Source organism: Ictidomys tridecemlineatus, chromosome 10 (assembly GCF_052094955.1).
Source record: "Ictidomys tridecemlineatus isolate mIctTri1 chromosome 10, mIctTri1.hap1, whole genome shotgun sequence".
Classification (NCBI taxonomy): domain Eukaryota; kingdom Metazoa; phylum Chordata; class Mammalia; order Rodentia; family Sciuridae; genus Ictidomys; species Ictidomys tridecemlineatus.
This window is the reverse complement of record NC_135486.1, coordinates 3,507,617-3,535,473: the sequence shown is the minus strand read 5'-3', so window position 1 is coordinate 3,535,473 and position 27,857 is coordinate 3,507,617. Positions and strand designations below refer to the sequence as shown.

Genomic DNA, 27,857 nt, shown 5'->3' with positions numbered 1-27,857 from the left:
TTACTGAGATTCCGTCTCAAAATAAAAAATGAAAAAAGTTGGAGATGTGGCTCAGTGGTGAAGTGCCCTGGGTTAAAGGTCTAGCAACAAAAATAAAAGTCTGTACATGTTCAGTACGATCCAATATTTTTTCAAATATTTCTGATCCATGGTTCATGGTTACTTGAAGCCACATACGGAACCCAGGGAGAGCTAACAACATTGAATCTTTTCATTATTGTAATTCCTTATATCTGGAATCATATGGGCACACAGTACTCAAAACTAAAATGGAATGACACATATGATAGGCATTCCTCTTTCAAAAACAGAGAACATTAACTAATGCACAGAAAATACTAGCTAATCAAAATATCCACAGAAATACTGGGGAACAGAGAGGCAAAGAGGTATAAAAACCTCAAGGAAAACTCCTGGTTTATGTTCTGAACTACCTGTTTGGTTTTCATTTATCATCTGCACGGAGAATTTGCCTGCCATGCTGACCAAGTTCAAAACATGCGGAACAAATGAGAAAGCTACACCCCAAACACCAAACTCAAATGGAGAAAGCTTCTTCCATTAAGCTCTAAAAAAAGCTGAAAGAAATTAAACATCAAAACACAGAGCAGTAATTCCTTATTGTTTATTCTCCTCTTACAAAAAGACACTTGGAACAAATAAATATAAAATGGTATATATCATATTTATCAATGGCCAAATACACATTTTCTTGTTATCCCCCACAGGAATAAACTGATGAAATTTTCAGAAGCACACTCACCCACCCCTCCCACCTTCTTTAAGGAAAAAAAGTCAATTCTTTTAATTCTCCATAATTTTTAACAATGGATTCTCAAAATAAGTAATCTAAATCTACTCAGGGACAAGACATCTATATCAAAAAGTTAAAAAAAATACACATGTGTACACACTCACACAATGAGTGAAATGATGTTGCCCAGAAACTATAACTAATGAATATTCTTAAAAGTTTTTCATTTCTTATGAGTCTTTTGTGTTTTGATCTGCACGGTGTATAAAACAAAGCTGAGTGCAATGTATGTATATATGTACATACTTTCCCATCCTAAAAGAAAGCATTAAATACAGGTATATTTAGTATACACAGAACACAAAATTCTGATTTCCTATACCTTGGAGGTAATGCAGAAGGCAGACACATACCAAAACTACATGTGACCAATTTACCCTGTTTGGCTCACAATAATGTACAAAATTTGAGCAATGATTAATAACCAAGTGTATTTTTTCACTAAAATTTATCTTCAGGCCAATACTTGAAGAGTTGAGCATTGCTAATGCTTTCAATTAAAGATTGTTATTTAACGGGTTTTCCATCAAATGGAAATATGCACAACAGTTATTTCAAGAACAAAGGGGGTGATTTTTCCCTGTCCTTTAAAAAATCATTTGTAAAAATCCATTTCAAGTAATCCCTTAGTTGATGCTTACATAATTTTCCTCTTTATGAAAACAATCTAGAAAGGCAGAAAATAATATAAAATGTTTAAAGGGTCATCATCAAAATAAACAAATGGATTTTAAATTTATTTTTATATAGCTTCTGAACTAGCTAGGTCCCAAGCTGAAAAGCACCTAGAGACAGCTCTGACACCCTAGGTTCAAGTTTCCATGTACATAACAGGTTCAGTTCTCCAAAACACTAGGGGGATGGATTTCAGTTCCATGTCTAAAAGGTAATTCAAAAGAAACTGGTATATATAATAGGGGGTAGATACATTTGAAAATTTTTCTGGGTGAAGATCATTAAACTGTGGCAAGTCACAACTCCATAAGTGCAAATAAACATTGGAAAGCCCAAAGCCAAAGCCAGTACATGAACATGCACAATCCAGGATTCAATGACCAAAGTAACCTCTTCATGGCAGAAGTCAGTGTTTAATGATGGCTGCAGATTATGCCCCCACTCTGAAGTCCCACTCTGTGATAATTCATAAATCCAAACTTAACTCCAGAACGTGTAAATCTGAAGTGTGAATTTGGAGAGACAGTACAAACAGCGGTTGAGTGGACCTGCCTGCAACAATTTTATTTTTAACTTTTTTTCCTTTAAGGCTACAGAAGATCTGCACATAAACAAGGCAATTAATTCTCATAATAAAAATACCCCCTTACAAATAGCCAAAGTGTTCAGTCAGATTCCATGGTGAGTATATGCTGTAGTACATTCTATTCCACAGGTGTACATTCTTGTGAGTCTGCAGGGTTAGGATCCATTCTTTCTGGAAATATCAGCTTCTCACAAACTGCTTCCTTTATTGGTAAATACTGTGATATTTCATTAGGTTCCGTGAACAGGGAAGGTGGGACATGCTAGGAAATACATAAATCACATTAGTATACACTCAGTGCATTGTCACTTTTTGAAAATGTTCTGGCTCAAATATTCTCAAAGTATGTCAATTTCAAAATCAGGGGCAACATATGCATATAAGAAATATTATTAAGTACTACTAAAAATAATCATTCAACTCTCTTATTGAATGCAAAGACCACAGGATTACATAGTTTATAAAGCTCCCATAAATGTCATAAGAATTTAATACAACTTAATTCAATCCCCTATTCTTGTTACTTTGGTAACTTAAAGCATTAGTCTTCAGTTAGAGCCTATTATGTTGTCTAGAACACAATCTGGGCAACTTTTCTAACCCAGTATTCAAAATACCCAGACAAAAATAAGTACTCACAGCAAAAAAGAATACCAAAGTTTGTAGAAAACTATTACTTTTTAAGCAATTCATTATAAATCCCTAAGTACTGAGGAAGCTCTTCCCAAGTCCCCAAAGAGCAAAAAGTATAGGAAAATGTCACAGTAAAGAATTATCACATTTTAGGAAGAATTATCACCTTTTAGGAAGAATTATCACATTTTAGGAAGAAAAAAGGAGACTGTGGAAAGGAATTCTCAAGTAGCAGGTACACAAGGAAAGTACACCTAATTGATGCCAGTTGGAGCTCCACCACCAGCTATATGGCTCAGATGAAGTCACACCCCTGGATCTCAGTTTTTCCAGAATAAAATGTGAAAATTAGACTGAATGATGGCCTATATCTAACAAATCCAAATGTTCTTGTATTTGAGGCAAGTTCAGAAATGATATGCTCCAGGGGATGGAGGGGGGAAGTACTGGGGAGCGATACTGGCCAAATTATATCATTATCTTGTGTGCATGTACAAATATGTAACAATAAATCCCATCATTATGTACAACTATTATGCACCAATAAAAAATGTAGGAAAAAAAATGCTATGCTCCAGTAAGTAGGATTTATCCTATGGAGCTCTATGAATGAATGGACAATCTACAGATGTAAGTTTAATGAATGGGCATGGTTACAAAGATACCATACTTAAAACAAAATTCAATTTCTAAAAACTGAAATTTAAATACTTACCATTAAATTAGCAATTTTGCTCTCTCGTGATGTGTATTCTCGTAACATGTAGGTCTTGTCTGCCTATGTTTAAAAAGTTTAAGGTTGCAATAAATTTATTTGCATTGATTTACTTATTTCTAATCCCTATAAGCCACAGCAATGCTAAATACACATATGTAAACAAATTTAATATTACCAGGTGAAAGAAACATAAGCAGAGGTTTCCTTTGAAAAATTACAGGTATGAGTATAAATAAGATATGCAAGAGATTTTAATTAAGTTAAAACAATATTCTTAAGATTTAGATTTCACTCTCTCTGGAGGAGAAAAATGCAGTATGTCTCTGCTTTAAAAAAAAAAAAAAAAATCCTAAGTAAATGATTTAGGAAAATACCACTGGGTTCAAATTCCAGTTCTGCTGCCTCCTAACTCTGGAACTTGGGGGCACTGCTTGACTCTTCTTTGCCTTGGGCACCTCACCTATAGAATGGGTGGTAACAGCATTGATTCCCAGTGCCCGTGATAAGATATAAAGGTACAGTACTGTGACTGCCATGACTAATATCAGCGGTCTATTCTCTAACTCCTCCTCTCCATAATCATAAACCCAAAGTTAAAAGTTCATTCAGAAAGAAAAGGCTAAGATGAAGCTACTGAAAGAGTTTTCTTGAATATGATATGTCAAGAGCTTTGAAATGTTGTGAACAACCAATAAAAAATAAATAAATAAATAAACAAGAGTTTTCTTGATAGTTTAAGCCCTCCCAACACTTTTTTTTAAAAATGCATGCTAACAGTTACTTTAGACAGAACATAAGTTTTCAAACTTTAGAATAGCTATCGATGTAATTAAGTAATACGGATTTCAGGAGGCCATCTGATTGGTATTTCTAACGTCAGAACATTATATGAACAATATGTACTATATACAAAGGAAAAAGTTGAAGGGAAGTTTTCTTAATCATAGATTAAGTGCATACAATGTGTAATAAGAATTGTAAGGCATTCCGCTGTCATGTATTTAAAAAAAATACAGTATCTTTAGAAAACATTTTCAGTCACCAAAACTTCTGGAAAAAAAGATGTGATGTTTTGATAACAATGTGTAGCCAACAGTGAATCTGAGACAAACCCAAAGGTCAGAAATATGCCATCTAACAGAAAGAATTATTTAATTTCCAATTCCCAGAGTGAAAGTGGAACATTAACAAGCCCCATATCGACTGGCACGTTCATTAAAATGAGAACAGGTACCTCATGGTAAAGCCTCGTGTCGTTCATTCTGATAAGCACCCCATCAATCCTCAGGAAAAACCGCAACAGCAGAAAAAAGCTAGAAGGCATTACTCTCTGGGGGCAAAAAGGAACATCAATATTTTAATGAAAATAATATTTTATTACTTTGCTAAAAGAAAAAAAAAATGAAGGCCTTGGAAGAAAGCTAAATTAGCAATAAGAATACTCCTTAATTACAATGGAGTTATGTCCTAATAAACCATTTCAGTTGAAAAAACGTAAGTCAACAATGCATTGAACAGGGCTGGGGTTGTGGCTCAGTGCTAGAGCGCTCACCAAGCACATGTGAGGTCCTGGGTTCGATCCTCAGCACCACATGGAAACAAATAAATTAAAAAATGCACTGAACAGGGCCAGGTTTGTGGCTCAGTGATAGAGCACTTGCCTAGAATGTGTAAAGCCCTGGGTTTGATCCCCGATACCACATTAAAATAAACAAATAAAATAAAGGTATTGTGTCCATCTACAAGTAAAAAAAAAAAAAAAAAAAAAAATGCACTGAACACACCCAGCCTGCCAACATGGTAGCTGAGCAACATGCAGCAAGCAGCAGTATCAGCTGTTTACCCTGCTGACCACACAGTTGAGTGGTAGCTGAGGCTCCGTGCCCAGCATCAGGAGTGCCCTACCACATACTGCTAGCCTGGGAAAAGACCAAAATTCAGAATTCCAAGTACAATTTTTACTGAATGCATCTCACTCTTATACCACCACGAAGCCCCCCTCACCAAAAAAAAAAAAAAGAAAATCACAAGTTGAACCATTGTTAAGTCAGGAAATGGAACTGTATGTATATAAAAATCTCTAAACTAGAGAGGCTCTTTGTCCTGGTTGCAACTGGCCTCAAAACCTTGTGCAAACTACCCAATGTCATGGTTTCAATTTCCTACAGTAGAATAATGTTTTTCTAGGTCAAAAGAAACTGAGATACAAAAGATTTATTTCCAAGTAATGTGAAAATTACAATGTTCACTTTAAAAAATGTAACACTGATAGTAAATATCAAACACCAGTAAAACCAAAAATGAACGAACAACCTGGATTCTTGCTGCTACTCACTTGTATTCACTTTACACACAATAAAGAGACCTTGAACTGCACGTTCTAGCTCAATGAACTCAACTAAGCACAATTCATATTGCCAAATATCTGGTTTATCAGAATGATATAACATGTTCTTAACAGTTTTCATTTGTGGCACATCTACAAACTCCCAAGCTTTCCAAATCTAATTCCCAAAGAAAGAAGCCCATAGTCAGTTGAGAGTAAGAAGATGTGTCTTGGTGGCAGAGAGGGGGGCAGTAGAAGGGGTGGAAGGCATTTCATTATTGAAAAAGAATACGCTTGACCATTTGCTAAGTAAATATTTACTGTCTACTAAGTGCCAAGTTTCTTACTACAGGTGGTCTTAGATTTATATCAATGAAAAGATAAAAATCCCAAGGCTTAAAAAGTTTACCAAGCAGGAAAGTGGTCAAAAAGATAAAATAACGTAATTGCTGCTATGATAAAGGCAAGCACAAGAATCAACAAGCAGAGAAGGAAGAATTTAAGTCTACTCAAAAAAGTCAAAGAAGGTAACTCTCGAGCTGCCCGTGAAAAGAATTCCAGACAGGAAAAAGCATGTTCAGAAAGTTTTGAGGCATGAAACAGATACACTCAAGAGAACTACCTCTAATTCCATACAAGCAAATGGCTACTTTAATGAAGAAGTAACAGGACGACCCAGTAATGACAGAGGCATAACTACCTCTGGTCACCAGCCGCGGGTCAAGCTCCTTCCTGCCTTCGGGCCTTTACTCGCCCTGTTCCCTTACTCTGGCTAAGGTTTGCCTGCCCGCCCTTTAGTTCTTGTATAAATAAATACCTCTTCCCAGAGAGAGGCTTTTCTTACCATTGCACATCTAGGTTCCCCTTGCTATCCTCTTCTATGGGACAGCACTAGAAATCAACAGGGTTGAGCCTGTGTTCACTGAGGGTTTTACTTCTTAATGCCCACCTCTTGCCACTTGACTGGAGGCTCCACTACAGAGGGAATCTGCTTCCTTCATCACTGAATCTCACTGCTTAGAAAAGTACTCAGCACATAGCAGGTGCTCACTAAATTTGCCAAGTGAGAGACAGGGTGGATGATATGTGGAGAGAAGGCTCTGAGTCACATAGCATCTTCCTGTGAGCACCCACACAGGCTAAGATCTTCCCCATATTAAAAAAAATCACTCATTCACAAACATACAGCTGCAAAACTCATATTCTCTATTTCCCATGCCTTTGTCTCTTCTCCTGTAATTCTGGTTTTTATATTTGCTCTACATTTATACTTTAGCTCCACTGCTACGTTTTTCATTTACTACCTAGTCATGTAACTTAAATTGTTCTTGCCAAAGTGAACAATATTCTAATTGCTAAAACCAATATACAAACCTTTTAGTCTAATGGACGCCATCCTAATCTAAGCTTACAAGCCCTCTATAACATGACACTGACCTCAATGCTCTCCTTCTCGAAAAGATCTACTTTCTCAGCATCCCAGTGTCCTGCCTACATCATATTTATCAGTCTAGTCTGCTTCTGTAAAAGGGAACTTCACTGTCCACACCTCACTGCCCCTAAGCCAGATACTACAGCATTAATTTTATTTAGAACAGATGTGTTACATTGTTAGGGAAAAAAACAAGCCAGAAAGAGCACTAGTATAATAAAATCCTTCCAGGCATTCTCAAAAAATGCAATCCTGGCACCTAACTTAACACAAGTTACATTCAGAAGGAAGAAAGAACACTCGAGGATGACGTTGCTCATCAATTTGAGACCTACTGTTCACTCTGGTACACACTTTCATCCTCAAAATACACATGCTCCTCCAACACGCTAGATACACCCACCACTTGGACACAAACACACATGCAAACCACAGCCAACACTGCTAATTCAGTGGGTGGGTAGACAAGTGGAAGGGGACATGACTAGATGAGTTGGTGGTAAATAAATCTAAATGAAAAGGAACAAACTGATCACATTTCCTGTATAAACGAACATGGAACAAGGACACTCACCTTTCTGTATAAATAATATGTACCAATAAAAACATAAAAAAGGAAATTTGGAGTTACAAGTGAGCAAGGGAGTGAGGTGCTACAAAACAACTACCTAATACTAGAATAATGATATATATTAGATGGTACAAAGAAAATCTTGCAGCTAATTAGTCTCACAGTCTTAGATAAACAAATCTTTTAGGGGCCTAGTTTACAAAATATGCAGGCTGAACTTAATGAGCCTCTAAAAATTCATTTTAGTTGCAAAATTCTATGATTCCACAGGAAAAAACCTGACTTTAAAACAAATATATTGTTCCTTTTGTATTACTGCTTTCATTCTTTATTATTGCTCAAATCCCAGTACCCATATCATTGTGCTCCAGAATAATGCCTGATGCTGAGGTATCTCTGAGAGACTCCTGATCATGCTTATATAACTATGAGGTTTGAAATAAAAGTACTTATTACAGGGATATGAAAAAGGCATACTGGACTTTGCCTAAGGGAATGTGAAAGTCCATACAGAGGCAGCAGTATTGTAGCTGGGACTTAAAGGCTAAGAAATTTAGTAAAAAGTTTCTGTTAAATTTTTTTTGGGAATGTATTAGAAACCCAATTATAATCCAGTAGTAAATAAATATGAATAACTGCTTGTGGCCTATTTATTACTTCTTTAAAGCATGCTTCACCAATAACATTATTAATGGGAGTTGTATGGCTCCACTGATAGAATTTACAAGTCACTGTTCTTCTCTACGTCTATGCTAAAAAATGAGACGAGAGTTTAAGGATACTCTAATAGCCTACACATGGGCCATCCACCTTGCTGTCTGCAAAATGGGAAAAGTAAGCTATTGTTTTCATTCAGGTTAAGTAATAGGCAAATGAAATACAAAGTACAGGCAAGTATTTTAAAAAAATGCTTTACTGAAGTAAAGTCTTAATATACTGAGATTTTTTTTAATAATGTATAACAGATATTCAATACAATATATTCTAGACCCAAATGAAACTGTATATTGGCACTATGTTAAGACTCAGTGTGATGCCAAGTCAGTCTTACATTTCTGCCCAATAGCAAGAATGGAATAAAAATGTCAATTTAACAAAAATCACAACACACTACTCACAATTTTCACACTCAGGCTTGAAACACCATGATCATGAAGTTCATCCTCAAACAGGAGAACTTCTTCAAAAAATTTAATCTGTTCTCTGGCTTTCAATTTCTCTGTATCTATATGATCTGTTGTAGGTACAACCTGGAAGAAAAAAATTAAACACATTAAAAAAATTTTAAAGAGCTACAAAGTCACAAGAAAGTCGTTTTTCCTCCCAGCCTCTCCTACATGGCCAGAGTGTACAGTTCTGATGTGGGAGTCATCAGTACACCTTAAAGAATGGGTGTGCCTTGACTTGGAAAAACTGAAGACACTAACTACATTCGGTATTCCAGCTTCAAAAGTCAAAAAGTCAAAAGTCAAAAGTCCCCACCCTTCATACAAGTCAGATGAAAATCAAGTGTTATAATACAACTAAGAAAATTAACCAATTAAAAACTGGTAAATGTGATGAACTACAACTAACAAAGAAATTTGAACTATTAACTATCACAGAAGTTTTGAGCTATGAAAGCAGGCTTATAAATATTTTTTTGGAATTTAAAAATATTTTCCCATTAAAATGTTCTATCTTTAATTCCCAGCCTAATTTCTCAAAACCTACAAAGAAAGGTACTCTGAATAATGAGATAAACAAGAGCTTTAGAGAAACCCTGAGGGTAAATCCTGGACCACACAGGACTTTGAACAATACTGGCAATCTTTTCAATATACTATTTTGTAGTTCATACATACACACACACACACACACACACACACACACACACACACTCTCTCCCTCTGTCCAACAAAAGCATTAATAATCCCAATGCATACTGTTATCAGGAGCTCACTAAACCCAGTGTCTCATAATAGTAGCACCAAAATTATTTGGCATTTGTCATTCCCCTCTTTCTTTTTTCAACTTTTTTTTGCGGGGGGACACAGGAAGTGATACTGGGGATTGAACCCAGGGTACTTGACCACTAAGCTACATCCCCAGCCCTTTGTTTGAGGCAAGGTCTCACTAGGTTGCCTCGGTTGGCCTGGAACTTGGAAATTCTCCTGTCTCAGCCTCCCAAGTTGATGGGATCACTGGAATGATGGGATCACTACTATATCCATTTCCACCATAAAATGTTCAGTTTATCTGTTATTGACATGGTTTATCATAAACATAAAAATGATTGTCCAAACTATAGGTATTCGGTAAATGGCAGCTATTATTTTGCTCTATTAACAGTCATGGTAAGGTCATTTCCTTAACTACGAACAGAATCAGAAAAAGAGTACTACAGAGCAATAACAAAAACAGCATGGTACTGGTACCAAAACAAGCGGGTGGACCAATGGTACAGAATAGAGGACACAGAGACTAATCCACAAAGTTACAACTATCTTATATTTGATAAAGGGGCTAAAAGCATGCAATGGAGGAAGGATAGCATCTTCAACAAATGGTGCTGGGAAAACTGGAAATCCATATGCAACAAAATGAAACTGAATCCCCTCCTCTCGCCATGCACAAAAGTTAACTCAAAATGGATCAAGGAGCTTGATATCAAATCAGAGACTCTGCATCTGATAGAAGAAAAAGTTGGCTCCTATCTACATATTGTAGGGTAGGGCTCCAAATTCTTCAACAGGACACCCATAGCACAAGAGTTAATAACAAGAATCAACAAATGGGACTTTCTTAAACTAAAAAGTTTTTTCTCAGCAAGACAAACAATAAGAGAGGTAAATAGGGAGCCTACATCATGGGAACAAATTTTTACTCCTCACACTTCAGATAGAGCCCTAATATCCAGAGTATACAAAGAACTCAAAAAATTAAACAATAAGATAACAAATAACCCAATCAACAAATGGGCCAAGGACCTGAACAGACACTTCTCAGAGGAGGACATACAATCAATCAACAAGTACATGAAAAAATGCTCACCATCTCTAGCAGTCAGAGAAATGCAAATCAAAACCACCCTAAGATACCATCTCACTCCAGTAAGATTGGCAGCCACTATGAAGTCAAACAAGTGCTGGCGAGGATGTGGGGAAAAGGGGACTCTTGTACATTGCTGGTGGGACTGCAAATTGGTGTGGCCAATTTGGAAAGCAGTAGGGAGATTCCTGGAAAAGCTGGGAATGGAACCACCATTTGACCCAGCTATTCCCCTTCTCGGACTATTCCCTGAAGACCTTAAAAGAGCGTACTATAGGGATACTGCTACATCGATGTTCACAGCAGCACAATTCACAATAGCTAGACTGTGGAACCAACCTAGATGCCCTTCAATAGATGAATGGATAAAAAAAATGTGGCATTTATACACAATGAAGTATTACTCTGCACTAAAAAATGACAAAATCATGGAATTTGCAGGGAAATGGATGGCACTAGAGCAGATTATGCTAAGTAAAGCTAGCCAATCCCTAAAAAACAAATGCCAAATGTCATCTTTGATATAAGGAGAGCAACTAAGAACAGAATAGGGAGGAAGAACATGAAAAGAAGATCACCATTAAACAGGGTCGAGAGGGGGGAGGGAAAGAGAGAGAGAAGGGAAATTGCATGGTAAAGGAAGGAGACCCTCACTGTTACACAAAACTACGTATAAGAGGAAGTGAGGGAAAAGGGGGAAAAAAACAAGAGAGAGAAATGGATTACAGTAGATGCGGTAGAGAGAGAAGATGGGAGGGGAGGGGAGGAGGGATAGTAGAGGATAGGAAGGGCAGCGGAATACAACAGACACTAGTATGGCAGTATGTAAAAAAGTGGATGTGTAACCAATGTGAATCTGCAATATGTATACGGGGTAAAAACGGGAGTTCATAATCTGCTTGAATCAAATGTATGAAATATAATATGTCAAGAGCTTTATAATGTTTTGAACAACTAATAATAAAAAAATAAAGTTAAGCGAGAAAAATGGAAAAAAAGAAAAAGAGTAATTTGACATAACTGTAGGAATTAGAAGAAAACTATAAAGGATGTTCAAGAAACTACATAGATTTAGGGGAGGGGGAAATCCAAGGGAGTACTAAAAGGTATAAGGAAAAATAAGTTTCCTCAGAACCACATAAAAATAAACAAATAAAATAAAAGTACTGTGTTCAACTACACTAAAAAAAATATATATATATTATATATATATATATATATATAATATATATATATATATATATATATATATATATATATATATATAAAATAAGTAACACATGATTCCCAAGAGAGGAAAAAAATATCCACAGTTCTTCTGTGTTCACCTACAGCTGACCCTTTACCCTGCTGCAGTTTTGCAATTGTTCCTCTTGGTTTAACTTGTTTTCATGACACACTGACAATCTTAAATAATTTTTAAATAATTTCACTTACTGAAATTGATAGCTAAGAAATACATGTGTATACTAATCTGCGCAGTGTGTATATACACACATCTATAAATATGTCTATATGTAACTACTGTATCCACATTTAGCCAAACATGAGTTCTTACTGATGTCTCCGACTCTAATCCATTACACCGGATCACTCCAGCTTCTCCCCCTTGCTGTACTACACATTCCTGCTCCAACTTCCCTCATTTGCCATCCTCTTAATGACAATGCACAGGCGTAACAGCACTAGCACTGCTAACCCACGCCTCTACGGTTCTTGTCCATGGAGGTGTGGGTTAGCAGTATATCAGCGAGCTTCAGAATCACATGCAGTTTCTTTTGCCTTTATTCTTACAAACTTTATTCCTTTCCAATGTTTACATCAGCATATTTCCCCCATAAATTTATTTTTAAAAGCTCAAGATATTAAAGATAACATAAAATGGCCAAAAAGCATGTGAAACGATGATCAATATCACTGACCATTAGAGAAATAAAAATCCAAACCAGAGATCGTCTCAACCACATTAGAATGTCTACTATCAAAAAAAAAAAGAAAGAAAGAAAAGAAAAAGCATTGGCAAAGATGTGGAAAAATTGGATTTGTGCACTTGTGCACTGTCGGTGGAAACGTAAAATGGTACAGCCACTGTGGAAAACAGTACAGTGGTTTCCTCAAAAACTTAAAAACAAAATTACCACATGACCCAGCAATACAACTTCTGTTTATTTATCTAAAAATACTAATAGCAGACTTTCAAGGAGATATTTGCACATTCATGTTCACAGCAGCACTATTCACAACAGCAGCCAGACGCCCATCAACAGATGAATGGAGGAACAAAACGTGCAGTGGAATGCCATTCAGTCTTAGAAAAGGAGGCAACACTACTTCATGCTACAACACGGACAAACCTTGAGGGCATCACTCAAGTGAAATGAGCCTGCCACAAGAAGACAACGTATGAATTCACTCATATAAAGTAAACACACTCACAGAAACAAAAGCAAAGTGGAGGCTGCCAGGGTCTGGGGTGGGAGTTAGGGAACTGTTTTCCAATGGATGCAGCATTTTGGTCTCACAAGATGAGAACACTCTGGAGCTTGGTCACACAACAATGTTAATATGCTTAATACTTCTGAACTATACACTTAGAAAAGATGGTAAATTTTATGGCCAAGATAGTAAATCACAGTGAACAAACTGGACAAGTGTTTCCGAGTGCTTTAAAAAACTTTTTACACACGGATACTACGCATATGTTTTATCACAAAAAGGCAGTACAACTAGGAGTGGCATTAACAGAAACTAGGCTACCACATGCCAAGTACAGTCCTGAACATCTGCCCCATGTTCTCATCACATTCTCCTACTATAATCTCAGATGCCTAAGGTGACCTGGCTAAAAAAATGGCAGGACTAGAACTGTATCTACACAGGTCAGCAGAACTCTGTGAGGGGCTCTCTTTTCTTACATCATGACCCAAGAGCGAGAAAGCACTAAAACACACACACAGCCTCCAGCAAATTAGAAGCAAGGATTTTACAGCAAAAGAAAGGCTCCATTCTAATTCCTCCTTTTTTATAGTCCTACTGTCCATATGAGATATACATTTGCCTATACAGACATATACTTCCTGTATATAGTAGGGCCTTTGAGGAAGGACTGAAGAATTACAGAATTTAAAATCCCAACCAATATTAGAGGTTAAAAAAAACATACAGCCCTTAGGTTCCTCTGGAAGTGATCTTGTACATGACAGATGTGCCGACACAAGCTACAACACAGTGTTTTTTACCATGGTGTGTCACTGGCAGTTCATCATGAAGAGAGACACGCTTTGAGATCCTAAAGCCATTTCTTCACCTACAAAATAAGCTAACAATACCTACCCTGCAAGGTTATTGTGAGAATTAAACAATAAAACCTTAATAATTTTTCCTGGAAAATAGTCATTTTATTTTTGTGTTGCTTTGTATTTTTTTTAACATTTATTTTTTAGTTGTAGGTGGACAAAATACCTTTATTTTATTTTTATATAGTGTTGAGGATCGAACCCAGTGCCTCACGCATGCCAGGTGACCATTCTACCACTGAGCCACAATCCCAGCCCTCTTGTATTGTTTTTTAAAGGCAATAAAGGGAACGCTTTCATCAACTCTAAATCATAAAGCAAGAGTAAATATTTAGACAATACATCTTTTACTCTTGGTATTTCAATAGTATTAACCTAGGTTCCTCTTGATATTTGAGACATGACGTTACCACAGGGAAACAGCTGCCATCTTACTGTGGAGCAGACCTGCACTCCACTCTTCACATGTATAACCTTATTTACAACCTCACAACTGGAACTGTCCTCAGTTCACCAAAGTGAGAGACAAGGTTTTACAAGATTAAGTTGCTTTTCCAATGGGCTGGGGTATAGCTCAGTTGGCACATGGCTTGCCCATGTGAGGTCCTGAGTTCAGTCCCCACCATACACACACACACATACACACACACACACAAATTGTTTTTCCAAGACGGTAAATAGTGCTGATTTGAACCCTGGTCTGTGTTCTGCCAAAGTTTGAGTTCATTACTGTCTGGGTAAGCGATCACATTGACATTCACCAGCAACACCTTAGAATAACTCACATTATAAGCTGAAGTGTCGATAAGAGAGTACTGAACAGTTTCCACCTCCTATTACTTTCAGTCTTCATTTCTGTTGCCATGGTTCTTGCTCCCGATGCTAACATCCATGACTAGTGCCTCTTCATAGCCTCCAGGAGGCTTTTCCTAAGTCAGCCCACAAAGTTAGTCTTCCTCATTATTTCATGAGGTTAAAATAAGTTCCTATTTCCTCACTCCTAGCAATAAAATATCAAATGACCCAAGCTTTCTGCAAACTTTTTCATCAGAAAAGAGGAGGGGAAATACTAATCTATGCAGTTCTGTTGGGGACTCGAATAAGCTTGCTCTCTCATTAGATATAAAGGAGCAATTTCTCTTAGTTGTACTGAACCCAATTCCCAGGATCAGTTCCTGGCATACAGAAAGAGCACAAGAAATAGCTGCTGAATGAATGAATGAAGCATGTCATCTCAAAAACTATGTTTTGATCCTTGAAGCACCAAGAAATAGTTAAAGCTTGGAATGTTACAGAGGCAGAAACTAATGACAAGAATTAAGTTCCTGCTATGAACTTCTATCTTCTTGAGACTAAAAATCTCTGCAGAGACCCAGAGTCCATATACAACCCTACCTTCTTAACATTTCTGCCTAAGCACCAAAATGGGATATAGTCTCCAATAACTTCTAATGAAAATAGTTTACAATGAAATATTTTGGGGTTTTAAAAATCTAACATTTAAAGACACACAATCTAAGTCAAATTGTTTCATTTCAGTCATACTGCAAGATTTTAAAATATAGCTTAAGTCCCAATAAGATCTACCAGTTCCACATTCCATTTACCATGAAGTCTCTTCTCTTCTTCAGCAGAGCTTACAGACATGCAACATAACACTGATATAAAGTTTTAGAATGTATTGAGGACTTTCCCAAGAATTATTTTATATGAAAACTCTGCTGGGTGGTTAGATATTTGTTTATCCAATTTGCTGATAAAACAGAGACTTGGATAGATTAAGAAGAGTGCTCAAATTTATACCAGCTTCCTATACAGGGCAGGCAGGACACAAAATGAAGTTGTCTGACCAGTGTTCCATTTGTCTATGTATCTGTTCATGTGTAAAATTCTAAGCTACTAGCAAGTTCTGTCTAAATCATCTTCTTGGTCATGATAATGTTAACACTAAGGCAGTTAGCATTCTACCAACCACACTTTCAAGAATAAATACTGTTCCACTACTCAGGTACTGTCTCATTATTTCAGGCCAGGTATGCTGGCAGGAGAATCACTAGAGCCCAAGTTCAAGGCCAGCCTGCGTAACATATGGAGACCTCATATAATAATAATAATAATAATAATAATAATAATGTTCAATTATGTCCTTCTTTTCTTTTCAATAAGCAAAATCCCCTCACATTAGGTTCTAAATCCTGCCACAACCAAAACAAGAAGAATGAAAGTAGTGCCAAAAACAAAAAGAAAACAAACAAACAAAAAGACCCAAACCATTGGTGGAAAGTTCTAATGCTGAAATTGTCCAAGACAATTAATGACTTATAAAAGCAAAATTTACCTTTAATTTAAGAGATTCTCCAAGTAACGTTCCTTTATAATCTGTTGTATAGGTCCAATCATAGGGCTTAATAACCTCTTTGGAGTGTTCGCCCTCCGTCCTCATATACCAAAATGAAAAGGGTCAGATTTAGTGATGCAGAATATAGACTATCTGTATTCATAATCACACCAAATTACACTCAATGAATACGAAAAATCCTACTAAATACATACACTTATCATAATTCACTAGTATAAGATCTTTCTTACCCTATTCCTGCACATTTACTGTTATTTAACTTGTCATGTGCTAGTGTCGTCTTTCATTTAAAGGCTTACACTTCTTTGTATCCTCCAAGGTACCTAGTACATAATTGGCATAAAGTAAATAACTGCTAATTTCATTATCAAAAAAATACATTTTTTCCCTTAGTTTTAACACTACACAAATAATCAATGCAAATTACAAGTAAAACATCTGTCTTTAAAATCAAGAACATTGAAGGACAATGTACTTACTGCCTCTTGACTAAGGAACACTCAAAAGTCTGAAAAAGTAAATCCTATATAGAACAGCTCAATTGTATTTCAATTTAACCCAACAAATATTCAAGCAGTAGGTAATTAACCTTCATTTTATGGCTGATAAAAATGAATTCTAGAATAATCCAAATATAAACTTTAATAATAACACTAGCCCTTCAGTCTAATAAAATACAAATATAAATAAAAAGAATATCTTTGTTTTTAACCCATAAATGCCTGGAGTCTCACCTGCTTTCCTGCCACTCTTCGGCACAGGCCACTTTAAGCATTCCTTGGTAGTTGTTTACACATCTTAATGCATCTGTAGCATTGAACTCGATCCCAAAGCCAGAGCAGTGCTGGATTCTTAAGACATTGTCTCCAAACATCATTTCAGGGAGAGAAGGCATATGCAATTCATCTGCTAACCTACACAGAACCAAAAGTCAGGTGAAAGGATCTCATGTCACAGGTGGCACTTGTGTTTCCTTTTCAACACAACATAATTCTTCCTACAAAACTGAATTAGTTAAACAACATGTGATTAATAAACATGACATATTTGTAAAAATCTATACAATGCTTTCATTATCTAATCTTTATGGCAGTAGGTAGTGATCAACAAATACAAGAATATGCAGCATGATGTCAGCTAGTGACAAGTGATACAAAAAAACAAAGCAAGGTCATTGGGTAGGAGACATTATTTAGTAGCAGGATCAAACATGCTTCTGAGTAGTGAGATCTGAATGTCAAATGCAACAGTTTAAGTGGCTAACTCAAGATTAGGAGAAGGAGTAAATGGGAACACCAGGCCTCTTTCCAACACACTAGACTGCTTTCTATGTGCTGGGGCCTCACTGGGCAGTCTCATTAGAAAAACAGCCCCATCAAACATTCTACTGAGCTGACCACAAATCAGTAAGCCACAGGTGTTCTTGTTGGTCTGAACACTGTTGGGGTTTTTGTCTCTGTTTATTTGTTTTAATATTTGGAACAGTTGCCAACAAAAACAAAGCAATTTTAAATATGGATTTCTGGTTAGAAAAAAAAAAAGGGCCTAACACTGGATCTACATATTACATGGCTTCAACAGGCTGGAGAAGTGGCCCCCCTTTAAGTGGGGCATGGCCTTTCCAGGTCACCAGTCCCTGTGGCCCCTTAGAAAGCTGAGTTTTAATTCTTGCTGCAAAGGGGATGTTTTGTTTTCTTTTGTTGGTGCCGGTAATTAAACCCAGGGCCTCCAGCTGTATCCTCAGCCCCTGCAGTCTTTAAGTGGCAGCCAGGTACTCAGAAAGGTAGCTGTACACGAGGTCACCATATTTTATGATCAGATCACCTTAGTTACAACCTGGACTTTCAATTCAGGGAGGAAAGTCCAACACCTTTACCAAAAGCAATTACCACCGGGTTGGCCAGAACTCCTGACTCTTAGCCTGAGAACTCTGCCCAGAGTTTACTCTAAATAAAATAATGACCAATTAACTCACTCTGATGCTCTTTTCAGAAATCTGAAGGACAGTCAAATGAAGCCCATGCCAAGTGAGATGGCAAAAGCCATGAGGCAGAGAAAAGGGAAGAGAAAATCTGCTAAGCAACAGGAAGGGAAATGAGGAGAGTGAAGAAAAGACAGAAATAACAGTAACAAGACAGTGGAGTGTTTACAGTTGTGGGGCACAAAAAGTGCCCCATTTTCAGAGGTTATTCCTGTACTTAATCATTTCCTCACGGAGTATTAAACTCTCACTACTTCAGCAACCTAGGTCTCCACTTCTTGCAATGGCAAAGCATAAAAATACACAGAGGTTCCATGCAAGTACATTTTCCAGTTACTTTATGTGTCAAATTTATTGATTTGGGGAACTTTTCAAAATGGTTTATAGGCTTCAATTTTTTTAAGAATATAAAACTATTTATTGACCACTGTTCAACACTATGTACAATGAAGTAATCCATATATAGTTGGATAACATTATTATTGGTTTTCCTGGCTTGTGCTGAACCAGTACCACAAACACAGGGGCGGGGGGCGGGGGGGAATAGAGAGAGAAAGAGAGAGAACACACACTTGAAAGGAACAAACTGGGATAAATTAAATACATGCAGGTCACTAGCTTAAATTACAAAGGCATGTTCACTCCTTCATGCCAACAGGTCCTACACTGACCAATTCCCTTAGCCAGCTGATTAATGACCATGAATAATGAGCACAGAGACTTCAATTTTCTGTAAAGAAATGGCTCATGACAGGAATCTTTAAAATCTGTTTAATTAAGTCTTGCTCGCTAATTAAAACACATCAAAAATTGTCTATTTTCTTCATTTGGGCAGGAAGGTTGTTAGCAATGATAAAACTTTTCCTTTCAGGAATTTTTTTGGGAAAAAAATGTTGCATTTACATACTATAGATATAGATATGGATTCTGTTATGGCTGCTTTTAAATTATGCAATGTAAATTGCTGGGTTTTCTGCTGTCCTTAAACAGAAAACATAAAAAATAAAAAAGAAATGGTAAAATAAATTTTAAGTATTTTTTAGTTGTCAATGGACCTTCATTTTATTTATGTATATGCAGTGCTGAGAATTGAACCCAGTGTCTCACACATGCTAGGCAAGCGCTCTACCGCTGAACCACAACCCCAGCCCCTTTATTATTTCTTGATGATCAGTAATCATCACATATATCAACCATACAGGACAATGACCTCATGTTCAAATGAGTGTGTGCACTCCCAGAAGGCAGGTATGGGCCCTGAAGCACCCTTGCTCCTTTTCATTTGATTTCTCATCTATATACAGAAAAATCAAATAAATACACTTCTTAAAACTGCATAATGAATAAAAAGCACATGAAAAATAAGCCCTGCTTAGGGAAAAGAGACCACAAGTTAACTCTTCTCTTCAAGGCACCAAGTGCCAACGCCCTAATGCTACAAAGTGTAGGATCTTAGTGCATGTGCGACAGGAAATCTGAAGTACAGTCAAATGAAGCCCGTGCCAAGTGAAAATCCAGCAATTTACACTGGATAATTTAAAAGCAGCCATAACAGAATCCATATCTATATCTATAGTATGTAAATGCAAACAGCTGCTCCAGCACACAAAAAGTTTTCTTTGACTTTTCTCCTTTTTAAAACTTCTGGATTTCTGAACAGCTAATTAGCTACAATAACTCAGTAAGGTAAAAAAAATGCCATTTTAAAGAATACATTCCTACATAAAATCAACAAAGGATTCACATATATTCCCAAGTCTACAAATGCCCTCTTTTTTCCAATCACTTTAAATCTATTTCTAATTAAATATAACAAACAGGTCTTTGATATATACATGGGGGGGGGGTGAGTAAAAACCACTGCATGATCAAGTTGTAAAATTTAAGTTTCAGATGGAAAAAATACTGATGCTTATTGGAAACATCTGTCTCATTCCTGGATCATCAAAGGCCCATAACATTAAAAACTAAACATTTGGGGTTGGGGTTGTGGCTCAGCAATAGAGCGCTTGCCTAAAACGTGCAAGACCCTGGGTTCGATCCTCAGCACCACATAAAAATAGATAAAGGTACTGTGTCCAACTACAATTAAAAAATAAATATTAAAAAAAACTAAACATTTTAGTTTTAATTCCACTGTGGCTGTAGAGGAGACAGCTCCACGTTTCCATAAGCATGGTGTCTCTGAACTTTTCATCCTTACAAGATAACTATATTAATAATAGCAAAGAAAAGACAGCAATTAAAGATTCCAACACTTGTAAGAAGAAAAAAAAACACCTTTTCCAGTAAAATCCTCAACTTGTTATAAGTTTCAAAAAGTGATGATGATAAGAAGCAAAAGCACCTGACATTATAAGGAAACCAGCACTTGCTCAAATGGCTCTCCAGGACTGGGCCACTGCCACCCCAGGACAACCTTCAAGCAAAATATTACAAAAATTTTACCAAATTTATACTCTGTGACTTAAAATATCAGCTTTGGGCCAGGCGCACACCCCTAATCCTGGCAGCTTGGGAGGCTGAGGCAAGAGGATTGTGAGTTCAAAGCACACCTCAGCAATTTAGCAGGACCTTAAGCAACTCAGCAAGACCGTGTCTCTAAATAAAACATAAAAGGCTAGGGATGTGGCTCAGGGGTTAAGCACCTCTGGGTTCAATCCCCAATACCAAAACCAAACAAAACAAAACAACATCAACAAAAAATCAGCATTGGACATCTGTACAAAATAAATAATCCCAAATACAGAAAAAAGGGCATTCCCACTGAGACTCGTAACAACCTTATTTATAATGGTGAAAATACTCTGAATGCCCCAACCATAAAGAAATAAATGATTATGTAAACTTGAGTATACTCACATGATGAAATTCTATGGAACCATTTTTAAAATATAAGAATAATGTAGAAAACTGTTTATGATGTAGTAGTAAGGAAAAAACTGGACATGTACTGTATATTTATTACATCTGGGTATGTATGTATGCAAGTACCAGTGAGATAATGGTTTTAGGATGAGTTGAGTTGCACATTTTTAGGATCATAACTAACAATGGTAAGTTTTCATTATAAATTTTAAGTAAAATTTATTCTTCTTTATTAGGAGATTCCATGAGACATATTTTAACTACTTTATTGAATTCATACTGTATTCATACCAAATATAAAATAATAAATACAATGGGATTCTCTGGGTTTCACCCAATTTATCTGAAAAACTGTGGTAGTCCAACAAAATATTCCAGATATATACATAAAAAAATCACTGCTACTAACCTATATTACTTCAAATGTTCTAAATTCAAAGTATCTTAAACACAGGACCAAATACCCCATATCTAATGTCAAACTTCACCTTGACCTTAGGAAAAAACAGCTAAAGGACAGGAAGATAAGATGCTCCTAAGGTTTTTTAAGATCCCTTTAATATTTATTAAAAGAAACCTCTTTAATCCAGTAGTTTACCCAATCAATGTCTTAGTACTCTACAGGTTTTTACACCCTAAAGAGATGCATCATGAAAAACTCAGGATGGGTGAGGGTACGACCTCCTTTTCATAAGGAAAAAGGACTAGTACACTCAATCAGAAATAAAAGATAAGGAGATTAATGATCTGGAATAAAATGCTCCAACACACAGCATCTCTTAAAGTCTTCAAGTAAGTTATATGGTTATCACAATTTAAAGCTCTCTAGTTTATGGCGCGATTATATATGTTGCAATATATAAAAGAAAGTTATGTGAAGAGGAAAAAATTCAAAGAGTATTTCAACTTGTGGTGTGATGAAAGGAACTTTTCCATATTTTCCTAATTTTTTTCAGTGAGTCTCCAAAACTGTTACAATTCATCTTTATTTTTTATTTAAATAAGAAAACAAAACATGGGTTTTACAACTCTCATCTCTTCCCTAGTCACTCTCCACCTAAATGTTAAAATGCTAGTGCTCCCTCGGGTTCTTCTATCTGCCTCTTCCTCTGGATGATCTTATTTTACTTCCAAGGCTCCAGGTACCAACTATAAGCGGTGACTCTCCAGCCTAAACCCACAGACGGCACTTTCCTCGAGCTACAAGACAAGCATATCCAAGTCCCACTCAGCATCTCCCCTTCATGACCCACGCACGCCTCCCGTCTACGCTACCCTCGCGCTCCGCTGCCCCGCGCCCCGGCCAGCCACCTCTCCACCACACCGGGACCCGCGGACCCGCGACACCGCTCCCGCCCGCCTCCCCTGCACCTGGTCTCCCGCCCCGCAGCCTCCAATCCACCTCCACCTCGTCCCCGAGGAAAACCCCAGGGACGTCGGCCAGGCAGCTCCTCGGGACAGAGAGCACGCCCGGTGGCCACTTCCTGGCCCGGCACGGGCTCCCCGCGCACCGACCCCGCTTCGCGCGGCCTCCGCCCACGGGAACGGCTCCCCAGCGCACCGCCGCGCTCGCCCTCCCCGCGCGACCAAGACTCGCTCAAGGATCCGTTCGGCGCCCGACGGTCGGGCTCGCTGTCCCCGGCCCGCGGGCCCCGCGCCCGCGCCACCCACCGGGCTTGGCGAGCCGGGTCGGCCTCCCAACCTCCGGGACGCCCCGACCCTGCGGCCCGGGGTGCACCGCCTCCCAGCAGCCGCCCCCGCTGCAACTCGGCGCCGGTCCCCGGAACCGCGCGCGCCCCGCACCTGCCTGCGCGACGCCAGACACCCTCCTGCCGCCGCCCGCAGCCGGCCACAGGTCGCAGCCCCGCAGAGCCGGGCCCGCGGGGCGGGAAGACAGCGCACCGGGGCCGCGGCCGGGCGCCAGCGGGGTGACAGCCCCCACCCCCGACCAGGAGGCAGGCGGAGGCGACCCTCCCGAGGCCGCGTCCTGAGGCCCCAGCCCCGCGGTCCCCGCGCCCGCGCCGCACCTCTCCACGTCCGCTGACTTCATGATGTGGGTCTTGGAGGCCGTCAGCTTCCAGGGTCCAAAGGAGAAGTCCTGGTGGCTGCTCTGGAAGCCGTGGATCATCATGGTGAGGCGAGTCCGCAGGCCGCACCGGACGCGCGGAAAGGCGGCAGCGGCGGCGATCACCCGCGGTGGCGCTGCCTGCGGCCCTTCGCGCTCGGCTCCCAAGCCGTTACCATGCCCGCCGCCCCGCCCCTCGCCGCGACCCGGACGCAGCCGCCTTCCCGCCTTCCGCTCCGCCCCTTCGCCTTCTGCTTCCGGGCCAGTGGGCAAACACCGCGTGACCCACGTCCTACGCTACGACGCACAGGAAGAAGGGAAAGGAGCGAGCTCCGGGGCGGGGCTTCCGCGCAGGGAGCGGAGCCAGGCCAGTGCGCACCGCCCTCCCGAGAGCTGACGTCATCCAGAGACCCTATCGGATTGCCACCTAGGCTCCGGGAAAGCGGTGTTGCTTCCAGAGTGGGTGAGCGGTGGTGGGGAAGAATGCGCAACATTGAGACCAGAACTAATCCCGTAGAGTTTAGGAGGGCCAGCTTCAAGTGACCATGTGGCTACTGTTGAAAAAATGTCCCCCTTGAGGGAGAAGGAAGGAGGAAGCCCTGGCGACTGAAATGGAGCAAATTATATCCCATGCATGTATGCTTATGTCAGAATGAACCCCATGGTTGTATAGAACTATAAGGCAGTGATAAAAACATTTTTTTAAACAAATGTCATCCTTGAGATATTTCAAGACTTTCATGACCCGGGTGCTACCTGGGCCCCAGGTATAGTGAAAACAACACCCAACACCTCGAGTTAGGTGCTTTGCAACACAATCTTTGGGCAAAACACAGCTAATTATTTAGACTTAAAATGAATCGTTTGATTTTTATCGTTCCTCCCAAATATGTCTTTCTGGCCTCAATTACAACAACTCCCTTTTAGGGCTTCCCCCTGCACTCAGCACTTCCTGAAACCTGGCAACCTTTTTAAAATACAGATTTCTCTACACCCCGTGCCTTCTACCTGCCTGGAATAATCTACCCTGCACTGATACATCTTCAAAATGTTTTTCCTAAACCCCAGAGCTGGATTTAATCCTTCCTCCTGTGACCAACTTGTTGATACAAATCAACTTTAATTATTCTAGTTATCACTGTTCATCCAAATAAATGTACAAAATTGAGCATCTGCTATTTGCCAAGTGTTTGTTTTATTACAAAATAGCACTCACATCCTGTCTTTTGACAGAGTTGGCAGTAGAATTCCAAGACATGATTTCAGTGATATAAGGCTGGACTCCCTACCCCTTAAAATTGTGTGTTTTCCATCTGTCCAACATTATCTTAGATAATGAATATATGCATAAATTATGATATTTCCCACCCTCAACTGCTTCTGTGTAGGGTAACAGGCCCCTGATTGGCTTAATCAGTTATGTATAGTTAGTCTAATGCATTTTATCATACAGTTCCGTCCCAGTGGGCCTCGATGGAGAAGTACCAAAGTGCCTTACCCAGAACTAAGATATGATAAAGTCTTTCTCTATTAGGGTTATCTTCATTCAAATTTCAAATCTAACAATTAAACCTGTTAGCTTCATGACCTCCAATCCAAAAATTTGTTGGAGACGAAAAGTGTTGAAGTCATGGGAAAAGCATACTCTGCCGAAGTCTGACTGGGCACAAAATCACAAGCCACCAAGCAGGAACAAACTATTTCCAAAACTCCCAGGGACACACCACACCAACAGGCAATCCCTCCTCCGGAAATCCCTCCTACCGCACTTCCCCAACCAATGGGAACTCTCTGGGAGTCCTGAGAGCGCTCCAAAGTAGCAGGCCGAGGTGGACAGCAGGGGTCTAATCTCCAATTGAATACACATCCTAACATCACCATTATCATCTCAATGGCTTGCTGGTGTCACCTTTCAACCAAAAATGCCATGCATCATTCCTACTGGCTATGGCTCTCAGCAATACTCCTCTCTCCACATGACATCTTCTTCTACAGCAACTCCCTTATTCTCCTCATTCTCCCAGTCACCTGTGCATCTGTTCATCCACCCACCCCACCACCCATCTGCTTATTCATTCAATGAATGCTTGCATTTCTCAGCTAGAAGAATAGTATGTAACAGTGTTACAGTGGATGATATGGATAAAATAAGATACTCCCAAACTCCAGGCACCTTGGTTCAGGTCATCTGTGCCAAGTGCCAGGGATGCAGAGAAATTGGGCACATTGCCTGTAATCTCAAGGAGGGTGCTCCCAAGTATAAGAAACACCAAGTAAATGCAACAATGCCACATAACACCTGGGTAAAAAGATGTTTGCACATGGAATGTTGCAGAGGGGACAGGTAGAGGTTGGGAATGGCTCACAAGGGAGCAGATCCCACATTAGGAAGATAGAGTCTACACAAAGGATGAGGAGCAGTGGCTGGACAGGTGGACCAGCACTGGGTGAGTAAGGAGCACCAAGTGTGGGGTTCTGCTGAGATAAACACCCCAGGAAGGTGGTGGGGCAAGAGTCTAGAAAGGTCAGCAGGAGCCCAATCACGAAGGAACAAGTGCCGAGCTAAAGAACTTAGAATTTTTTCCATTGGGTGATTAGGGGCCACTGTGTAGATGAGAGGTCACGAGGGCCCAACTTACTTCTTCATAGTGAGATACATGTACCCCACGGTATGGACAAACTGAGCCAGGGTGGAGGAAGAAAATGTCAATGCTTGCATTTATCTCACCCTTTTAAGTCAGTTGCTCTCCTTGCTTGATGATGCACACAATATATCATATATTGGCATGCCTTTTTTTTCTCGGTGGTGCCTGGGATCAAACCCAGGGCCTCATGCACACTAGGCAGACATTCTCCCAGTAAGCCACATCCCCACCCTCCACATGCATTTTATGGTAAACAATATTGGGATTCATGCTTAATATTTTACAGATATTAATGACGTGATCAAAACTGTGGATCATTGTAACAAGACAGTAAAAGAGGAGAGAGATACAGAAGAACACTAGGTGACTAAGCATGGGGGAGAGATGTCCAGTGTGGCCAGGTGATCACAAGGCCATAATCAGGGTGATGGTCATGCGATGACAAAGGGCAGGAACTACCAAAACAAAAGACAGGGGCATGTAAAAAGAGAGAGGAAAATGGATTTCCTGAGTAAAAGTCCTGTGGGGGAAAAAATCAGATTTGCTTGAGCCCCCTTTTTCCCCCAAATGTGAAGTTTCCCACACAGAGCACCTGAACAAGGAACAATAACTACACTGTGACCTCTGCAGGGGAATATGTGGGCCTCGGTCCCCAACATCAACATTCAAGATCCTGTACTGCATCAGTTGTGATTTGATTTAACTGTCTCTTCTACCCCAGAATGATTCTTTTCTGCATAACAGTATAGCATTCAGACAGAGTAATTCGGAAAATGCAAATAATTTGACCAAATTGCCCCTCCACAAATCTTCCTTTCACTCAAAAGGGTCAGAGTTTTGTGAACTCTGAGTTTTTTGAGTCAGATCTGGGAATTAGGAGAGGGGCTGTGTCTCCAGTGAACCCAAGTTTTTATTTTCTCTACTGAGGGCTGTGTTGGTAATACAGATCAAGAAGAGCTTAGTGTGTGGCCCATCATCATTCCAATGGAGCATCAATCACCTGTATCCCTGGTCTACCAAGGCCAGCCGATGAAGCATTTCCCAAGGATGTTGTCTCCCTTTTCACTAATACAATTATTTCATTGTCAAGGTCATGTCCTCTAGACTTCCCAAGGAACATAATTACAAGGTTGGTGAGCAGATTACATACTACATTCTTATCAACCTGTGTCTTTGCATTACTTCTGCATTAGACCAAGTCAAATCTGTATCTGTTTCTTTCAGCATAAGTCATGATTGAATTCAGGTTTGAGTCTATTGAAAGACAAGTCCCAGTTGTTCCTCTGGTGCATTAAATCCCGAATCTCTAAATATAACATATTAACACGTTTGGCTCACTCTAAAATTACATTTCTCACATTTTTATTATTTTTATTTTTTATTTTATTCCCACATCTGTTTTCCAAAATTTTGCCAATATAAATTAGCAAAATATTGAGATTCATTTGCTATTTACAAGTGCTCTACCTGTATTTGACTTTGTCACCTGTCCTCTGAGAGTGAGTACAGTTAAGGACACAGTCAATGAGGAGTGCTAGGTTTGGGACACAAGGAGAACTGGCATCCTCTTGCAAATTAGCTACCTCAGCTGAGGCCATGCCTTCAAGCAAGAAGAATCTCCAAGCAAGTCAGAACCAACCTCATCAGAGAGGGGAGGCAGGGTTTGGGATGGTGGGATCAGGTAACCTGGTCCTCCCAGACTTCACTACAACTCTGTTTCCTACTGTTGTATTAAAAGTGTCCTAAATTCACAGCATTTGCAATCCTGAAAATCTAACCTATGTTGAAATTCAGCAACTCACATTCTGCTCTGTCCACCTTACAGCTACACGAGGCCAGAGATACTTGTATAGGTGGT

General features: G+C 39.2%; 1 protein-coding gene and 1 long non-coding RNA gene across 5 annotated transcripts; one reads left to right on the top strand and one right to left on the bottom strand.

The window, feature by feature from the left end:
* Nucleotides 1-609: 609 nt before the first annotated feature.
* Nucleotides 610-23,449, bottom strand: Tiprl (TOR signaling pathway regulator). Of its 3 annotated transcripts, XM_078022267.1 has the most exons (7): nt 23,317-23,449; nt 17,175-17,354; nt 16,420-16,519; nt 8,874-9,005; nt 4,661-4,756; nt 3,424-3,486; nt 610-2,337 (listed from the first exon to the last, which is right to left on the bottom strand). In XM_078022267.1, the coding sequence occupies exons 1-7, from the start codon at nt 23,418-23,420 to the stop codon at nt 2,194-2,196; spliced, it is 819 nt and encodes a 272-aa protein (XP_077878393.1). In that variant the 5' UTR covers nt 23,421-23,449; the 3' UTR covers nt 610-2,193. The 3 variants fall into 3 exon arrangements, with proteins under 3 accessions (XP_077878393.1, XP_077878394.1, XP_077878395.1); XM_078022268.1 differs by lacking the exon at nt 4,661-4,756; XM_078022269.1 differs by lacking the exon at nt 8,874-9,005.
* Nucleotides 23,450-23,646: 197 nt separating this feature from the next.
* LOC120887264 (uncharacterized) lies at nt 23,647-24,527 on the top strand. Of its 2 annotated transcripts, none has more exons than XR_005730415.2 (2): nt 23,647-23,817; nt 24,337-24,527. It is a non-coding gene; the product is annotated as an uncharacterized LOC120887264 (long non-coding RNA). The 2 variants fall into 2 exon arrangements; XR_013426326.1 differs by having other exon boundaries at nt 24,282-24,527.
* The last annotated feature ends 3,330 nt before the right edge of the window (nt 24,528-27,857 follow it).